This window comes from Pogonomyrmex barbatus, unplaced genomic scaffold, assembly GCF_055798465.1.
Source record: "Pogonomyrmex barbatus isolate J1 unplaced genomic scaffold, ASM5579846v1 scaffold3, whole genome shotgun sequence".
Classification (NCBI taxonomy): Eukaryota; Metazoa; Arthropoda; class Insecta; order Hymenoptera; family Formicidae; genus Pogonomyrmex; species Pogonomyrmex barbatus.
The window spans coordinates 13,917,044-13,937,375 of NW_028297127.1; the positions used below are offsets into that span (position 1 = coordinate 13,917,044).

The following is a 20,332-nucleotide window of genomic DNA, read 5'->3' on the forward strand; positions in this document are numbered from 1 at the left end:
CATTTTAATAATTAGCAAATTTTTTTAAATAAATATATAGAATATAGAAATAAATCAGATTATATTCGATATTCATATTTATTCATATTTATCAAAAAACATGAAAAAAATTAATCTCAATAGACTTATTCTTATAACAAACAATGAAAACATTCATCGCAATCATGTCACAAAATATTTAATAATATAACTTATAATAAATAAGAAAAACCCAATTAACTCAAAAATTTATTTCTATCCTAAAAATTACAATAAACTTGTTTTTCATTTTAAAGAATTTAAATGCAATATCCATTCTATTCTTGAACAAGTGAATATATTATTATAATTACTATTATTATTATTGCAATTTTAACCACGTTTAGATAATAAATAAGTTATGTAGCTACATAATGTTTTTAATACCTAAAAATAATTATCTTCATTAATTAATTTAATTTATGAGTTTAAGGCGATGCTGAATTTGTCTGTATTACCAACAAAACGCAATAATTTTTGTATTGCTCTCATTTTTTATTAACTTTATAGATCTGGAAATTCTTTTTCATAATTAAAGTTTATGCATTAATACGTGCTTATCATATGAATTTCGTATCAAGAAAATCAACATGCTGCGGGACCCTGTACAATTTATATTTTACATTTTAATAATTAGCTAATTTTTTATTAAACACATTAAATACAGAAATAAATTAGATTATACTCACAATATATTTATTAAAAAATATGAAAAAAGATAATCTCAATAAAATTAACATTTGTCTAACGACAGACAATGAAAATATTATTCATCACAATTATATTACAAAATATTTTATAATATTTAATATAATTTATAATAAATAAGAAATACTGATAGATAATTCAAAATTTTATTTCTAAAAATTACAACATAAATTTGTTTTTTATTCTAAGAATTATTTGAGTGCAATATCCATTCCGTTCTCAAATAAATAAATATATTATTATTACCATTTCAATATTTAACCATATTTAGCCAATAAATATGTTATATAGCCAGACGACGTTTTTAATATCTAAAATAATTATCTTCATTAATTACCTTTGTTTATAAATTTGAACCTTTTTTTCAAAAATAGTTGTAATAGAAGTTATAAATATCATTTAATATATAACACAAGAGAAAGTTTTTTTAACGTAAAATATAACAGAAATTATTAATGAAACATCAAATCTTTATATAAGTATATTTCAAGATTTATACAACAAGACTTAGAATAGATATAAAATAAATTAATATTTCCATCTATACAATATATGTACATCAAGATTATATTTTTCATTTAAACATGAGCCCTTTTTTTAAAATATTATAAGCAGAGAGCATATGAAGAAATTTTATTTTGTCTAAAATAATTAAATTAAATACAGATATTACAAATAATCTTACACTGCAAAACGAAGCCATTGTTAATGGAACAATTTTTCCTGCAGTGATATGGAAAGGATGACTAGTGCGTATCATTAACAAAATAATATTTCTTGCCTTTTTTGAATTCAAGTTATACCATTCCAAATCGCAAACAGCATGATATACTGCCTCGCACTTAATACATGAAAGAATCCATTTTATCTCAAAATAAATATTACTTTTAAAAGCAATAATATTTCAGATTTAATAGAAATTTTGAAATATGATTAAAAGCGAAATTAAAATTAACTTTTATAAAATATTTAAAAAGATGATAAAATATATTTTCAATAGACCTAGTAATGTTATATCAAATTTCACAATAAATAACATATAAATGACGTACATGAATATATAAGTATATTTGAAACTTTTATTAAAAATATTATAACGTATAAAAAGCATTTGTTACATAAAATGAATTACATTTATACTATATGTATACATATATACAAGATGATTCAAAATAACCGTTTGTCCTTAAAATGTCATATTCCTGAGTCGATTCTAAGATGACTTTTCCTCTACCAAATTTTTATCAGAAGCTTAGTTTTTGAATTATAAGAGAAAACAGTTCGTGAATTACGGACCATATACAGAAGATAAACAGGAATGGTGCAACTCACTATCCGACGCGGGCGATTACGTGAGGCACTCGATGCAATCAGCTGATAGCTATACGCGAGTATTGATATATGCAACACATGCATGTCTTGCATCTTATCACACATACGCGCGCGCGGATGCACGCACATGCAATCACCCGCGTCAGACACCCGCTGAGTTGCACCGTCTCTGCCTATCTTCTGTACGCGGCCTGTAATTCGCGAACTGTTTTCCCTTATAATTCAAAAATTAAGCTTCTGACAAAAATTTGGTAGAGAAAAAATCGTCTTAGAATCGTTTCAGGAATATGACATTTTAAGAACAAATGATTGTTTTGAATCATCCTGTATATATATATATATATATATATATATATATATATATATATACAGGGTGTCCAGCATATATATATATATATATATATATATATATATATATATATATCTCCGGGATATCACCTCTCGTGTATAGGTAAAATTGGTAAAAATTATTTTATCATTTTGCAATTTTCGCGATAATTATCGAGTTATTAATTATTAAAAATCACCATATTAGCCCGGCAAATGCAAGCGCGCAGCAAAATATTCCTGTCCGGCGATCATCATTGATAGGCGTGAGAAATTGTTTATTTTAAGCGGCTCATGCGCTATTGCCTGCACACGAGAGGTGATATGACACTGCCGGACATTCTGTGTGTGTGTGTGTGTGTGTGTGTGTGTGTGTGTGTGTGTGTGTGTGTGTGTGTGTGTGTGTGTGTGTGTGTGGGGTGTGTGTGTGTACATTCATCTCGCTCCTGTCTATCTTCTCACGAGTGATGAGGACAGTGCTACGGAACACCCTCTATATATTATATAACTTACTTGTTTTATGACAAGCTCTCCTGCACCACAATAGAAAAAGGTATTCATTAATAAGATAACAAGAATAAGTGATGTATAATATACTTGTCCAATAGCAGTTTCATCAATCTCTTCATTAAATACCTGAAATAAGTTATATAAATAAGTTATATAAAGGAACATACAGGGTGTCCCGTAGCACTGTTCTCATCGCTCGTGAGAAGGTAGACGGGAGCGAGATAAATCAAAAGGTCTGTATCATTTTGCGATATTCGCAATAATGTTTGAATTATTAAATATTAAAGTTGCACAAATAAGAGCGCATGGGGAGAAAACGATCGCCTGCCTGATGTAGGACGAATAGGAAGCGTAAGAGATCGCTGCTATCCTTTCCCTCGCCGCGCGCGCTCCGCCGAGTGCCGGATGGCCATTGTCGTCACGCTGGGCTATCCTACGGGTCAGGCAGGTGATCGTTTTCTCCCCATGCGCTCTTATTTGTGCAACTTTAATATTTAATAATTCAAAAATTATTGCGAATATCGCAAAATGGTACAGACCTTTTGATTTATCTCACTCCCGTCTATCTTCTCACGAGCGATGAGGATAGTGCTACAGGACACCCTGTATATATCTATCTCTCTATCTATCTGTCTGTATACATATTGTACATACGTGTGTGCGTGCGTGCGTGCGTGCGTGCGTGCGTGCGTGCGTACGTGCGTGCGTGCGTGCGTGCGTGCGTGCGTGCGTGCGTGCGTGCGTGCGTGCGTGCGTGCGTGCGTGCGTGCGTGCGTGCGTGCGTGTGTGGTGTGTGGTGTGTGTGTGTGTGTGTGTGTGTGTGTGTGTGCATAAAAGTATTTTTTATATTTATTAAATCTTACAGTAATAAGTAGAAAACCGCTTAAACAAAATTCGATACCAAAATGTAGTACCAATATTAATAACATTAAGGAATATGTATTTTCAATGTTATCGGCAAATCTATAATAATAAAAAGTTTTTAGAAAATGTCATATAAAGATTAATTAGACTGTTTAATCCTCTAGAAATATTGATATATTCTGTATCTATTATTTTATATCTAGATATAATTTAAAATGTATTCTGTAGTATAACTAAATTAATTTAACTAAATTAATTTTAAACAATAAATTGATACCAGCCAGTACATGCTAACAATAATAATAAAGACCGATTCATGCAAGCAGGATTTTGATTGCTAAATTTTTATATAAAATAAATTCAATAATTATATCACTAACTACGTACCATTTAATTTAGCAGATTTTCAAAATAGTGGTTCTATAATGATTTGATATCAAATAATTTTTGATATTGATTAAAATCCCTTTTATTATCCCCCTTACGCGAATTATATATTGCGAAAAATATCATCTCAGCCAGGGATCGAACCTGGATCGCCTGTTCTCTATCTTATCCATTACCATCGAAAATTATTTGATATCGAATTATTATAAAACCACTACGTTGAAAGTCTGCTAAACTAAGTGACATGTAGTTAATGATATAATTATTGAATTTATTTCATATAAAAATTTAGTAATCAAGATCCTGCTTGCCATGAATCGATCTTTGTTACTATTGTTAAGTTAATTTTATTAAACATTTTATAGTCACAATAAAAAAATCATACCTGATAAGTCGTGAATGAGTCGTTGTAATATTGTTTAAAGTTCTGTTGAAATTTTTACATAAAATCAATCTAATTAATTGATGTCTGAAGTTCTCTAACTGACCACAAATGTGAAAAATCATTAGCAATAACAAAATATCGATAAACATGTAACTGCCAGCTGCAAAGAAACATGTTACAGCTTGAAAGAAAAATGTCAATTCGAACTGCGGACTCTTATCAGCATCATAGAAGTGATATGTCTTGATTGGTAACATCTTGCTACGACCCGTTATATTCATTACATATCCTACTTGTACACCAAAAAAAGGAAAAATAGTCATTGTAATAAGTCCAATTATCGTGAAAATGTATCCAATAATCATGATTAATCGAGAAGTTCGAGCTCGTTCTATCATCACATTTCTTTCTGTGTCCAGCTTAAATTTTATCCAATCTTCCGCCATCATACTTATCATTGACGAAAGAACTTAAAAATATATATAAAATGATATTGTATATTAAGGTGTTAAAATATTAAATTATTTACAAAACTGCCAATATACAATTATTTATAAACTATCAAATTAGAAGAAGAAACTTATAAATACATGTTCCATATTTGTGTTAAATATATTGTTATACAAAAGTAAGTCACAGATAATTTCAAGTTTGTGATATTAATATTTACAATATTTGCACTAATAAAAATTAACTAATAAAAACAGTCATAAAACAATTTTGCTAAAGTAAAAGATAATATTCTAAATATTTTATATTAAATATTTCTCAATATACCTGCTTGTTTGTACCGTATAATGACATATTTCACTGAAGCTATCAACATAGGTAACGTTGTTCGTAAATTGTCTATTACAAGTATCATATTGCCCCAAGTTTGTACAACCGCATACAACATTGGAATATTACAAACAAATATTAGTAAACTTAAGATAATGCACACACGAATTTTTGGCCATAAACCTTCCTTAACGGATTTATCGATTTTAGGCCACAAACCGATTATTTCCAAACCCTTGCGATGGAGTTCGACTGCCCACATGAAATCTAATAATTTTTTTTATTTAGAAAATATATGAACAACTTGAATAATTGATAATAAATTAATATATAAATTTCAGAAAATTGACATTGTGGAAGATTAAATAAAATTTTATACTATTAACTTATATGACACGTTTATTTTTACGTAACATTTTAATTATAAATTGTAAATTTTAATTATAAATTTAATAAATTTATTAAATTTATTAAATGTATTAAATGTATTAAAAATATTATGAGCATAAGATCTAAAGTTACTACCTTTATAACCTAGAGATGCTGAAAATTCCATGTTTAAACGAAATTTTTTCCATTCTATTGCTTAGAAAAATTATAACATATGTCTGTTATACGTTTAACAGTCAATTTAGCTTTACCACGAATAATGTTTGAAAATTGTTTCTCTCAGTTGAGTTTCATGCATAATTTTGTTTTATGCACAAAACTTTATGATACATAAAACTTTATAATTTATAAAAAGCATATCTACTGTAACCAGATGGAAAATTATAGGTATGTAATTGTATTGCAGTTTTTGTATTAAAAACTTGTCATGAAAATTTTTTTACATAATTTATCATATTCATTCCACGCATGCAATAAAAAGTTGGAACAAGAAGTAGTAGAAGAAGGTACATGCATTTTTAATAAATTCTCTTATAGCGAATCCACGACAATGAAAAAGAATTGTTAAGAGAAAAGATAGTACAACATTACATTTTGCTATACATTGGACTCTATAAATCCTGTAATACGTGTTTATACACTTGTTGATAGTATACATATTAATTTGTTAATGTAAGTTATTATTTTTATCAAACACACTGATTATCTAATATACATCTTACAATAATATATATCTTACAATTATTTTTTCATTAAAATATAAATATCACAGTTCTGTCAGTATATAATTTTTCTGCAGACTTTTTCTACGTATAATGCTGTCAATTCCTTTCTTTCAAGTATCTAGTTTATATCCTCTTTTTAAAAATTTTGCTAAATTTTAACTAGAATATTCAGTTTTACATTATTTTTATGTGAAATAAAGTGCTGTGAATAGTAATAGTGTTCTTTTAATTATTATTTAATAATTTTATTTGATTATTATTTTATAATTATTATTTATAATAATTATAATAATTATAATTATTTTATAAATTATTGTAGTTTAATATTGAAAGAATAAGAATTTTATATTGTATTTTTCCATATAAATTTAAACTTTGTTATTAGTTTGAAAAATGTATTTCCCACTATATATTAATATGAAATTAATATGTGAATGCTTCTTATAAGTTGTAGTTTTTAATCTTTAGTTGTCACATCTAAACGCCTCGAATTTCGAATTTAGAGCAGCTAAAAATAATGTGGTAAATAAGAATCAGCGCTGTTCACAGTGCGCAATTAATATTCTTTATTACAACTTAAATATATAATACAAACGTTTCGACTCTTGAATTTGAGTCATCTTCAATATATATAAAGATAAAAATAAGATCCTGCGTTCATCTGATGTGCTCACCAATGTTAAAATCATTAATTAGAATCATTATGACCGTATATATATATGTCATCTTTAAAGGAACAAGACAAGCCTTTAAGGGATTATCAATTATCAGATGAACACAGTTCACATGAAAATTAGTGAAAATTAATATGTATTACTTGTGTTACCCCAACATTTTAAAACATGTACTTTTAGAGCTAAATAGTAGCATACTACCTCACACACAAATACACACACATGTACATACATCCAGGCAAACACACATACACATAAACCTTTCTCAAATGTGCAGGTAAATCGCATATTATTATCTAAAATCTCTTGATTTATTATAAAAATCCGATTTAGAAAAGTAATAATAAAATACATTTCGGCTGTAGCAAAAAAACTAGCCATTTTTAAGCTTTGTGCTAAGGAAACTTTTGATCAGTAAGTCAAGAATTATACATATTAAAATTTCAGCCAATTTCATAGAGAACCAAAAATCTATGGTTTTGTGCGGCGTCCTTTGAATAACATAAATAATATAATAATAATTGAAAAAACATTATTGATACTTTATTGATTGATAAAATATATTTGTGTTATTATTTCATTATTCTAATTTATTTTGTAAATATAAAATTATAAAAAAATTAACATAATTAAATTAAAAAATTAACATTAAATTAAATATGATAGTAAATTTTATTTGTCGAAAAACTATTTCTTTTTATAAATAAATAAGTATAAATAAAATTGTTATAAAGAATTATAAAAATAGTAGCTTAAAATATAAACATAAAAAAACGTTAAATTATGTCGAGCAAATGTTTTACTTTTAATTACTTTCATTGTAAATATAATACAATTATTTTAATTATAATTACTTAATTGAAAATACTTTAAATCTTAATAAAATAAATTACATAGTCTTTAATAATTTTTATTCAATTTCGTTTTGCCAACAAAAATGATATATATCCTGCCGATGTTTTTAATAGCTGAAATATAAATTATTAATTACATAAGTTAAGAATAAGATTTTATTAGATATTTTAAAAAATTATTTTAACTATAAAATAATTATATTATTCATTTTATCCTATTTTTTAAATTGTTAATTATTAAATATAAATATCTTACACTGCAAAATGTGGTCATTGTTAATGGAATAATCTTTCCTGCGGTAATACGAAAAGGTTCACTGGTTCGTATTATTAATAAAATGAGACATCTTGCATTTTTGGAGTCCAATTTGTACCACTCAAGATCGTTTAGAGTACGATATATTGCTTCACACTTAACATATACAATATATAATGGCATATGTATATATGTATACACATGTATATATGTATACATGTGTGTATACACAAAAATACAAGACATTAATTAAATTCAGACTTCATTAATATTTATGGAAACGGATTTATAAAATATATTATAAATTATATATGTTATATATGTTATACACAAATTTAAATATTACAAAAGGAAATATTATAAATTCATGTAAAATTTAATAAACATTTATTTTTTAATTAAAAAAATATTATTAAATTAATATAGATTAGTAATTGACTGTAATATAAATATATTAATAGTTAAATAGACATTTTTCTTATACATATTATTACTGATATTGATATATTCCCTACCTGTCCCGTTATCAGCTCCCCGGCTCCGCAATAGAGAAAAGTATGTACTAAAAGTGTAATGACACCAGAGATAACGTAAAATATTCGTGAAAAAGTAACATCATTCGTTTCATTGTCAGTAATCACCTATGTTATAAATATCTTATTTAATAAGAACGGATCAATATAAATTAATTACATAATATTGTAATCATAGACAAAATATATTGTACAATTTTACAGTTGTAATTTAATTAGACATCATAGGACGCGCTAATGTCTGCAATACGTGCTTTTTTGAACTTACAGTAAGCAAAAGAAATCCGTATAGACAAAACACAATACCAAAATAGAATACTAATCCCAACATCATTAATGAAAATGTATCTTCAATTCTATTAGCAAATCTGTAAATATAAACATAATAAACAAAAGTATCACATTTAATTCAATAAATTATATTTAAATGTATAAAATCCATATAAAATCCTGTAAAAACAGAAATTAGAAAGAAACCCGATTAATGGAATTTGTAAAATTTTATTTATATGTAATAATAAAATAAGTTAGAAATATAGTGTGATATATAAAAATATTCATGTGATATAGATATTTTATGTAAAAAAAATATTAGAAATAGTTAAAAATAAAATAAATATCAGTGACTTAATCAATTTGTAAGCTCTACTAAATTTTATTTGGTATAACATTATTATATTATGTTATAATGAAAACCTGCAAAAACCTAATAAGTCGTAGATGGGCGATTACGTTTTCACATAAAGCATTATCAAAATTTTTGCACGATACTAAGTTGACCAATCGACGTCTAAAGTTCTCTAACTGGCCGCAAATGTGAAGAATCGAAAGTCCAAGAAAAGCATCTACCGATGTATAAGTTATAGCTGCCAAGAAAATTGTCATGGCTTGAATAATAAGTGTAAATTCAAATTGCGGACTCTTATCTGTGTCGTAAAAATAATACGTTTGCAGCGGTAATGGTTTGTTCCGATCAGTGAGATTTGTTAAGCGTCTGAATGGTACGCCAAAACAAGGAAAAATGATGATCATAGTAAACGCCGATATCATTAACATGTATCCACAAATTATAATCAATCGAGCAGTTCGCCCTCGTTTTAACATCACATTTCTCTCTATATCTGGTTTTAATGCCATCCAGTCCTCCGCCATCATTTTTATGATTGGTAAGATAGCTTGAAAATACAAAGTAACATCATATTATACAAAAATATTAAATTATTCATATCCTAAATTTATACTGAGTAACAGAATTATTGATTCAGTATTAATCAATTTAACATTAGTTTTCCAATGTAATTTTCCAATGTAAAGGAGAGAATTCTCGAAGTTGTACCGATTTCCTAAATCGTACTATTTAAAATATTTTATAAATATTTTATATTTTACATTTGTCACTAATTTGTATACAAATTAATATTGAAAAATGTAACTGTGAAGACATTATTATTTATTATTACATGTTATCCTATAAATTGATACAGTATTTAATACGATTTTGGCAACTCTCCATTGCTATTAAAAAAAAGGAAATAAATTATATATAATTTTCATATCTGAATGTAATTTGAATACAAATTAAAAATTATATGCAAAATAATTTTACGATAAAAAGAAATTTCAAGTTAAATTATGTAAATAATTCTAGACAAAACCTGTTCGCTTCCACCGCATCATGATAAGTTTCATTGAGACTACCATTAGAGGTAACGTAATTTGTAAATTGTCTATCACAAGAATCATGTCATGACGAACCCGTATAAGAGAACATATAAGAGGAATACCAGAAACAAATGTTACTATAATGAAAATGATGCCTATACGAAGATCGGATGTGAAATCATTTTCAACTGCTTCATCCATTTTTGGCCACAAACCGACCAATTCCAAACCAAATCGATTTAATTCAACTGCCCACACAAAATCTAACAAGAATTCAATATTAGATAGTTTAAGTAATAACAAAATATAAATTATGCATATAAAAATTTAAATTTAAATATTTAAAAATTTTATATAATTAAAGTTAAATAAATTTTTTTAATTCGACATAATGACGCTACATATTAATAACACATAATTTGAAAATTCATGATTTAAGAATATTAAAATATAAGTTAAAATTCTAAATAAATGAAAGATATATGTGTTACATGTAAAAAATATAATAAATAACTAAAATCTACATTAAATAGAAAAAATAAATTATTTTTTTATAAAAATTTTTTATAAAAATTGTTGTTTTGATTTGATGGTCCATAAATAAGTAAAAATAATACAAAATAGCTAATAATAATACAATAGTAATGTATAAATGCGTAATGGTAATATAAAAAAATTCTTCAAAATAAATTTCAAAATAAATAAAATTTCATCTATAACCTGAATACTTGGAGATGTCCATGGCGGACTAATACAAGGACTTCGCTACTTTCCATTCTCTAGTGAGAGATTATTATTACGCATGCTCGCGAAGTGCAATAACCTGACTACCTCAAAGCTGCATTAAATATTAACGATGCTATCCCTAATTGACAGTTATTCGCTTAGTAAAAAAAAACTTTTGTTTCGATCAAGCATTCGAGTAAATTTACGTCTGATCTATGAGGAAAGATAAAAAATATACTGTTATAATACTTTGTAACTATTGAGAGAAGTCGTCTTACAAATTTTTTATAGTACTTCGATACATATGCGTTTACTTGAAAATGAAGAGAAATGCATTTTTAATGAGATTCTATGTAGCAAATACGAGAATACTAGAAAAACTGAAAACCTGCATGATATCATTTGTGTCATACTTACATTTTAAATGTTCATTATGAGATATATTAATTTCTAGTGCTGGCGCAATCTGTCAGCAGTATGAGTTAAAATATTATATGCAATATTTAAATATATGGAAATAATCTAAAAGGATTAGCATTCTAATACAACTTTCTGTACCTCAAAATTAGGTATTTATCTATTCTTTCTTTTTTTCATTTTTTCAAATGGTATCATCCTATAATAATACATAATATAATCTATTTTATATCAAGTTAAAATATAATTAATGCGCAAATGAATAATCAATATAATTAAATTTTACAACACATAAAAGTGCACAAATTTATAAATACAAATAGTATAAATTTAATAAATAATAAAAGTACTTCTCAGAATCTAAAAAATATAATACATGAATTGTCCATTTTTGATTTCTCTGATTGAAAAAGAAATTACATAAAATAAAAAATAAATATTGCGGTAAACAACGATTTACTTTTATATATATACAATAAATAATATAATTATTAATTTTTATATTCGAAAGTATATTAGGAATATATTTCCTTTTATTATCAGGAATATATTTCCTTTTCAAAATAAGTAAATAAAAATATTACTAATGTAATTGTTTTCAACTTAGTTTTGCTAATAAAACCGATATTTAGCCGAAATATAATTTATACTTTATATACCAAAAGAGCCTTCATGCCCTTCAAACACAAAGTTCCATCAAAATATCCAGCATGCTTTTCAAAATTTTTGGAAAAAATGAAATTTTTTTTTCAATTTTTTCAACCCTGTATCTTTGGAACTAAACCGAAACTAAGCCATTTCGGAAATATGAGGTTTTCATCTTGAATTTAAGTGAGGAATCACCCCTTAAAATCTTTTAATGTACTTAAGATACATCCTATATATCTTACAATTATTTTTCCATTACTAAAATATAAATATTGATTCTTTCAGTGTATAATTTTTTTGCGGATTTTTTCTGCGTATGACAGCCAATCTCTTTCTTTTATATCAAATATCTAATTTATGGCCTTTTGTTAAAATTTCGCTAAAATGAAACCAAAATATTTAATTTTACATTGTTGTGTAATTATTTTTTTTAATTATTATTTAATAATTTTCATAAATAATATTATAGTTTAATGTAGAAAAAATAAGAATTTTACGTTGTTATACATTTCAATATAAATTCGAATTTTTTCATTGGTTTGAAGGATGTATTCTCTACAACATATTAATGATAAATTAATATCTAATATATGTCCTTTATAATTTGTAATTTTTAGAAATATATTTATAACTATCTGTATCTATTAAATATATCTATATATATTAATCTATATATATCGTCTGTACTTAACAATATAATTCGCGATCAATAGTATCATTGTATTTGTTTATAATGTTTATATTGTTATTATCAATATGTTTTTATTATTATTAATGATATTAGTCACGTCGTGCAAGTAAAACCGATATGTAACCGCCCGATGTTTTTAGTAACTGAAACAAATTGTTTTAAAAATATGACTTAATATGTTTACGAAAAAAGATCATAAATATTAAATCATAATTTTTTCTATAAAATAAATAAAATTTTTTAAAAAAATTTTGTAATTAAATGTTTACTTACATTGCAAAAAGTATTCATCGTCAAAGGAAAAATTTTTCCAACAGTTATGTAAAGTGGCTTGTTTGAGTGAATCATCAATAAAATTAGATTTTTGGCTTGCTTTGGTTTCAATTCATACCAACAATATTCACATGCAGCCTGGTAAATACCCTCGCACTACAATGTATTTTACAAATATTTAATTTAATTTTACAAATATTGACATCTCTTACAAATTTATTAATTTTAAAAACAGAATTAATTATGTATTTTACTATGATCAAAAAGTATCGAAACTGCTCCAATAAAACGCAAATGAATTTATTCATCAAAATTTATTTCATTTCTCTTCGTATTCGTTGAATTTTTGGCTAGAAAATCATGAACAAAACAAGAAGTGTAAGCAGAAGCATTATCACGACGCGTCTCAAGTCTAAAATTGTCTTTCCAAATTGATTAGCATGAACCAAATAATATGTTCAATCACGTTCAATCATATCTCAAATTATCAATCGTCTATCAATCACTGAGTACTAAATCTTGAATTTCTTTGATGTGTTGCTCATTTGTTGAAGTGGAAGTGATTTTTCCAGAGCGATCCTCATCTTCGATGCGTCCTCTACCTTCTTTGAATATTTTATACTGTTCGAAAATTCTTGTTCTCGATTTGCTGGATTTATCATAACAAAAATATTGTTTTTGTCCACGAAATTTCATTCCGATGATAAAATTTTATACAAATTTTTTGCTCAACAAAATTCGACATGTTAAAAATCACCGAAAATACTTTTTCAACCACAAAATAAGCGTTTATTTTTGTAGAAAAGACAAACAACAAAGAAAGATAATGACGTGAAATTTTAGACAGAAGTTAGAAACAATTCTATTAATTTAAAAAAAAAATGTTTCTTTGATATATTCCAAGTACGCAGTTTAAATGAGCCAATCCTGATACTTTTTGATCACAATAGTATTTAATTCGACACATTTAAAATTATTATTTTATTATTTTATTTATTAATTATTTAATCTATTTTTAAATATTTAATCTGCTATACTGCAGAAGTAAAAATATATATACTTTAAGAATATAGATACAAGATAAACACCAAACAATTGTGAAAACTGCGATATGCGTTTATTTTTTATTGTAATTGTTATGTAATTATGTTACAGTGTAAATTTGAAACAAATAGTATTAATTTACCTGTATTATCAGACATTCTCCAACCACACAATACAAACACATGTGTGCGAAAATATTCACAATAACCGTTACAAGGAATGACAGTCTTACGAAAGATAAATGACGTCCATCAGTGATAATCTAAATTATTAATTAATATAAAGAAAACATTAATATTAAAAAAATATTAAGAGTATTACCAAAATAAATATATTTATATATTTTAATAATTACAACTTTATACATACAAGTATCTTTATATTTATATACATCTTATATCAATATTATAAAATTTAACTAATCTAATATTAATTATGCATTAAATATTAAAATGATTTTGATATTAGCATAATTTTCATTTAATTTTTACAATTCAAAGAGAATATTTAGTTTACTAAATATAGAATATATCAGAATATAAAATAGAAGTAAGTAAGAAAGAAGAATTGAATAAAATATCTTTATCATAAGATACAAAAGAAAAAAGTACTTTTATTATTGACTTACGGTAACTAGTAAAAATCCATATAAGCTAAACAATGTGCCGAAATAAAGAAATAATCCAAGAAGCATAAAAGTAAATGTACCTTCAATGATTTTAACACATCTATAATAAACAAAATTTTTGTTAAAAATAATACAAAATAAAGAAATGTATTTTAATAAATTATAACTGTTTTATAACAAATGTATTCCTTATTAAATGTGCCCAAGAAATCATAAATTTAAGTATTATATAATAAGTTCAGGTAAATTAATTTATTAATCATATTATATAATTTTATTGGATCCTTATTGGCCAGCAAATGAAATAATTAATATTAATATATTAATATTAAAATAAGTATTTATCAAGAAAACGAATGAGAATATTATGTACGAAACCTGATAAGCCGTATATGATCCATTATGACATCTGCTAGAACATAATTAAAATTTGAATTCTTTTCAGGATATGTTAAACGGCTCTTAAGATTCTCTAATTGACCGCAAACATGGAAAATTAGCAATCCAAAAAGACTGTCGATTGCAGTATAACCCATGGCAGATACCATAAGAGTAATCCCTTGTGCGATGAATGTAAGCTCAAAGTATGGACTAATATCTGTGTCATAGAAATAATATGTTTGCAGGGGCAATGGTTTGCCTGGATCGGTCACATTTGTAATATATCTCATGGTGATCCCAAAGCACGGAAGAATAAATAATAAAATAAATGATGCAAACATTATAACGAATCCACAGATTATGATCATGCGAGGAATTCGCGCGCATCTTATCATAATCTTTCGTTCTTCGTCAGACTTCAACTTCAGCCAATCTTTTGTGATCATGTACAGAATCGACGCAAGAGCTTTAAAGATAGATTATATAAAAATGAAATAAATGAAACAATTAATTAATAAAATGTAACTTGATATAATTCATAAATTACATTTCAAAAATACATTAAATTACATTATATACAAAAAAAGTCGCCAATAGTGTTAATCTCTTAAAAAAATGTCCTCTTATTTCTCAGAAATTAAAAATCGCAGATTTATTAATATCGATAAAAATATATATTTGTGACTTGTTTTTATAAAAGTTATAATAAAATCAAATTTTTCAAAAGAAAAAATAAAATTTTTATCATTTTCTTTCATTCATCACTATTATTAAACTACGAAAATTGTGTAGTTTAAATAATAGTAATAAATAATTATAATATATCATCGATAATATTAGATCATTTTATATATTTGTAGCCTTTAAAACTATTTTATTTATTAAATAGGCAAATGAGAATCAGCGCTGTTTACAGTGCGCAATTGACATTCTTTATTATACCTTAAATATATAACATAAACGTTCGACTCTAGTTTGAGTCATCTTCAGTGTACGATAAAGATAAGATAAGGCACGTGCCTTCTCCGGTTTAATGTAAACTGTGTTCATTTGACAATTGACAACCCTTTAAAAACTTCTTGTTCCTTTAAGGATGATATAAAGTCATCATAATTTTAATTAACAATTTTAACATCGGGGAGCGCATCGGATAAACGCAGGATTTTATTTTTATCATTATGTACACTGAAGATGATTCAAACCAGAGTCGAAACGTTTGTATTATATATTTAAGGTATTATATATTTATTATATAATAAAGAATGTCAATTGCGCACTGAACAGCACTGATTCTCATTTGCCTATTTATTGAATACATTTATTGAATACCGAGAATCACTTCATTAATATTTTATTTATATTTTTTCTTCTTTATTTTTCTTATAGTGCGATTTTAAATATAAAATTGAGATGTAGCATAAATCAGCATCTAGTTTGTCGATAAGACAGATATCATAGAAAATGGTAACTTAACGTGTAATATAATTTATGATTGTGTTATTACTTGTATCGTACAAAAATGAGAATATAATTTGTTAATTTATTACTTTATTATTACCTTCCTTACTTCGGTTCCACATTTATTACCTGCTGTTAATTTTGGGTCCTAATTTTTCAGATGCTCATTTTTTATTATCTTACGAAAAAATTAATTATTGCAAAAAATTAATTATTAAATTATTGCAAAATATGAAACAATATTATAAAAATTGCAATATTATAAAAAAATATTATATTATTTGATAAAAGATGCTTTCTAATTTGTATTTATATTTCTAAAGTTTCATATGTATCATAAACAGTATAAGAAACAAAATTCAAAACAAAGTGATATAACACTAGTGGTGACTTTCCTTTAATCTTTTAATAATACATATTAAAATGTTCCATATTTTTATAAATAAATTTATAATGTCACATATTTTTAGAGATCTTTTTATATTATTATATTATAAATATATGATATGTATATAATAATATTATAATTTTAGAGATTTTACATTATTTTATATAATAATATTTTAATAATATATTATTAATATTATTATAATTAATATTATTAATATTATTATTATAAATTATAATAATATTTTTATAATATTTTTTTAAGATATCTCTAGTTTCCCGTGCCAAATTTACAAGAAGGCTATATTTACCAGCTTTTTTACTCCACATGATGATGAGTTTCATTATCATTGATACCAAAGGTAGAGTAAATTGTAAATTGTCTGTCATCGACATCAAATCGCCCCAAACTCTTATCAGGGAATGTATACAAGGAATCACGCAAACAAAGCCTACCATGATAATCAATAGAAATACTCGTATATTAGCCGTTAATTTTTCTCGCGCTGTTTCTTCCATTTTCGGCCAAAGACCGATGAACTCCAAGCTGTAGCGATTTAATTTTACTGCCCATTCAAAATCTAGTTATCAAAGTGTAAATTTATTAATGTACTATGTAATTGACTATCTGTATTTGTTAATTTGACTACCTTAGAATTATTTCTGTATTTGCAGGTTTATTGAAATAACACGTCTTAAATTGCAAAAATATTTCAAAATTGATATCTTCCATTATATACATAATACTGTATAGACTAATTATATTATACTTTTTTTTGATACCTCAATTTTATTTTGTTCTCGGTTTAAAAAAATCAGAAACACTTAATAATATATTTTGTATCGTCCTTACAACATATACGTTAATTATACATTATAACATTTTTACAGAGATTTCAATATAATATTTAAAACTCTACATCATGTGTATATTTCACGCAATTCCAAAAATATATTTTTTTTTTAATTTGTGTAAATTGGTATACATATATATTAAAATATATGAGCAATAATGTTGCTTTATTATAATTAAACAAACAAAATAATAAATTTGTAATTCTTTATGCATTCCAAAATATATGAGAATTAATAAACGATAATAAAAATAAATAAAATGAGAAATAATAAACGAACCTGCGTATCCCGAATGTTTAATGGTATCCATATTTAAGACTGATCACATACTATTTTCCTCCTACTATTTTCCTAAAAAAAATATTTTCATCCTCACTACTACTCACTACAACTCAAGTATCACGCATACTCGAGACATGACGTATTCATGTATTAAACATAAGGTCTATAGAATAATCGATGTCTTATAAATATTCCGTATTCCGATAAGTGCAGTAACTATTCCATATGAGTAACAATATCGCAGTGTCTCTCGATATTCGATAAAAAAAAGTTGATCGAAAAAAATGTTGCTTCGAAGTTTTTGCATACCCAACGAAACAGAGACAATTGAAGAAAAAAGAAAAAAATAATGTTGTGTTCACGAATTAATGCATTATTGATGTATCGCTATAGAAACTTTCTTTCATCGCAATATAACAATTCATAGAGAGGAGTTAGTTGCACATACGTGAGCAATGTACGCGGCTAAGAAACAAGTTAAAAAAATTTCGGTTCTAATCGAAAATAAAAAATTGCATAATTAGTCATCCAAATTACCAAGAATTAAAAGTTTTACGTTTTTGAAGGTAAAAGATTATTCATTAAAAATATAAGTGATACCTCCTGTTGTATGCACTGTTATCTTATAAAATATTATTTATATAGAAAAAATGCTTTTATTTTTATCTTTTCATTTTTCAAAAAATAATTACTTTATTTTTATTCTAATTACTACATTTTTATTTTATATTTCTATTTTACATGATCTATTTACATAAGAAAATTTTTAAATGAGCAATAAAAATAATTAGTTACGCTGCTTAAAATCGAGAGCTATCTTAATTATATTTTAATTATAATCGCGTTTAACTAAACAACAATTAAACTGTAAAATCGACGATATAATAGCAATTATAATAGCAATAATCGCAATTACAATCATGTTCAAGACTTTAATGCTGAGTTAAATTATCCGAGGTCAATCCAAAATTAATTTTCCGCTTCACATATTTTATTCCCGATACATTTATAAAAAAAATACATGTAATTGAATTTTCCACATATATTTTTATTATACATTTGCAATGTAATTTTTTATTTAGTTTATACTAATTACTTATTTGAGTTATTCCTTCAATTTATTCTGCCATTTATTCAATATTTGTCAAATTACTTACAAATATTGTAATTGTCTTTTTTTAATTATTGATTTATTTGAAATCACAAAAAATATAATATTGTTGTAACAAAATTGTTACTGTTGTATGTTCGTATAGCAACAAAATTTAATTAATAAAATAAATTATTTTTTATTATATAAAAGAAAGATTTCTTTAAACTTAATATTCTTATTAATTAACAAGCATTATAGCAAATTAACAAATTAATTTGCTATAAAAACAAGCTAATTCTCATTCAATAATCAAAGTATTTTTTTCGAATAGTAGTGACTTTACTTCAACAACAAATGAATTTGCTAAGAACCCCGATAGCCAAACCTGAAAAGACAGATTATGTACAAAGTCTGTTATAAATTTCTAATGCTAGAAAGCCAACAGATTGCTAACAGATTCTGTAATATCTGACAATATTAACAAATTGCTGCCAGAAACTAGCTGATAGAATCTGTTGTTATTCTATGCCAGATTGCAGCAAAAAGCGAGCAGGACTTGCGCGACACAATTTGATGACAGGCATTTGATGATCTGCTCAATTTCTGCTGCCAGTTTGCTGACACAAAATATCAACAGATTCTGTCAATAGAATGTAAGCAGAATGAGATCTCAGATGAAATCAGTCTGCTAACATTTTCTGATTAAATCTGTTGCCAGTTTGCCGACATTCTGCTAACATTTTGCTGACTGGCAATATATTATTTTGCTTTAATAACAATGTAATTTTTTATTTAGTTTTAGTTTATAGTTTTATCTTAATTATTTCTTCAATTTATTCCGCCATTTCATAAATTTTATAAACCTAAAAATCTAGTAAGAAGAGTTATACCGATCTGTCAGTTCTTATATTTAAGATTGTCTTAAGATAAAATTTTATCAATAAAATAGCTGTACGAGCTTACTTAATACGATCTTAAATATAAAAAGAGACTGTGAATACCGGCCTTAGAATTTAAGAGTCGGCAGGATGGGCCAACCCTAAT

At 25.4% G+C, this 20,332-nt stretch overlaps 3 protein-coding genes across 4 annotated transcripts; all 3 read right to left on the reverse strand.

Moving 5' to 3' along the window:
- Window positions 1–227: 227 nt before the first annotated feature.
- Window positions 228–5,692, reverse strand: LOC105430527 (odorant receptor 13a-like). 2 transcript variants are annotated; one of them, XM_089079067.1, is made up of 6 exons: window positions 5,309–5,692; window positions 4,532–5,000; window positions 3,759–3,858; window positions 2,899–3,021; window positions 1,412–1,567; window positions 228–405 (listed from the first exon to the last, which is right to left on the reverse strand). In XM_089079067.1, the coding sequence occupies exons 1-6, from the start codon at window positions 5,571–5,573 to the stop codon at window positions 352–354; spliced, it is 1,167 nt and encodes a 388-aa protein (XP_088935193.1). In that variant the 5' UTR covers window positions 5,574–5,692; the 3' UTR covers window positions 228–351. The 2 variants fall into 2 exon arrangements, with proteins under 2 accessions (XP_088935193.1, XP_088935192.1); XM_089079066.1 differs by lacking the exon at window positions 228–405 and adding an exon at window positions 984–1,037.
- Window positions 5,693–7,904: 2,212 nt separating this feature from the next.
- Window positions 7,905–10,730, reverse strand: LOC105430535 (odorant receptor 13a-like). Its single transcript, XM_025219101.2, has 6 exons — window positions 10,399–10,730; window positions 9,450–9,918; window positions 9,012–9,111; window positions 8,726–8,851; window positions 8,211–8,366; window positions 7,905–8,068 (listed from the first exon to the last, which is right to left on the reverse strand). The coding sequence occupies exons 1-6, from the start codon at window positions 10,604–10,606 to the stop codon at window positions 8,015–8,017; spliced, it is 1,113 nt and encodes a 370-aa protein (XP_025074886.2). The 5' UTR covers window positions 10,607–10,730; the 3' UTR covers window positions 7,905–8,014.
- A 261-nt stretch (window positions 10,731–10,991) lies between these two features.
- On the reverse strand, window positions 10,992–18,223 carry LOC105430489 (odorant receptor 43a-like). Its single transcript, XM_089078784.1, has 7 exons — window positions 18,193–18,223; window positions 17,370–17,639; window positions 15,211–15,679; window positions 14,833–14,932; window positions 14,347–14,466; window positions 13,161–13,316; window positions 10,992–13,030 (listed from the first exon to the last, which is right to left on the reverse strand). Exons 1-7 carry the CDS (start codon window positions 18,221–18,223, stop codon window positions 12,977–12,979), a joined length of 1,200 nt encoding a protein of 399 aa, XP_088934910.1. The 3' UTR covers window positions 10,992–12,976.
- Window positions 18,224–20,332: the final 2,109 nt, after the last annotated feature.

Excerpts from the sequence above, each read along its gene's own strand:
- LOC105430527 (XM_089079067.1), bottom strand. The coding sequence starts at position 5,573 with ATGTGGGCAGTCGAACTCCATCGCAAGGGTTTGGAAATAATCGGTTTG. Across the intron at positions 3,022-3,758 it reads GCGGTTTTCTACTTATTACT|GTATTTAATGAAGAGATTGA; the intron begins GTAAGATTTAAT and ends AACTTATTTCAG. Across the intron at positions 1,568-2,898 it reads GAGAGCTTGTCATAAAACAA|TGCGAGGCAGTATATCATGC; the intron begins GTAAGTTATATA and ends TCATGTATTAAG.
- LOC105430535 (XM_025219101.2), bottom strand. The coding sequence starts at position 10,606 with ATGGATGAAGCAGTTGAAAATGATTTCACATCCGATCTTCGTATAGGC. Across the intron at positions 8,367-8,725 it reads GGGAGCTGATAACGGGACAG|TGTGAAGCAATATATCGTAC; the intron begins GTAGGGAATATA and ends GTATATGTTAAG. Across the intron at positions 8,069-8,210 it reads CAATGACCACATTTTGCAGT|CTATTAAAAACATCGGCAGG; the intron begins GTAAGATATTTA and ends TTTATATTTCAG.
- LOC105430489 (XM_089078784.1), bottom strand. The coding sequence starts at position 18,223 with ATGGATACCATTAAACATTCGGGATACGCAG. Across the intron at positions 14,933-15,210 it reads GATCATATACGGCTTATCAG|ATGTGTTAAAATCATTGAAG; the intron begins GTTTCGTACATA and ends TGTTTATTATAG. Across the intron at positions 13,031-13,160 it reads CGATGAATACTTTTTGCAAT|TTACTAAAAACATCGGGCGG; the intron begins GTAAGTAAACAT and ends AATTTGTTTCAG.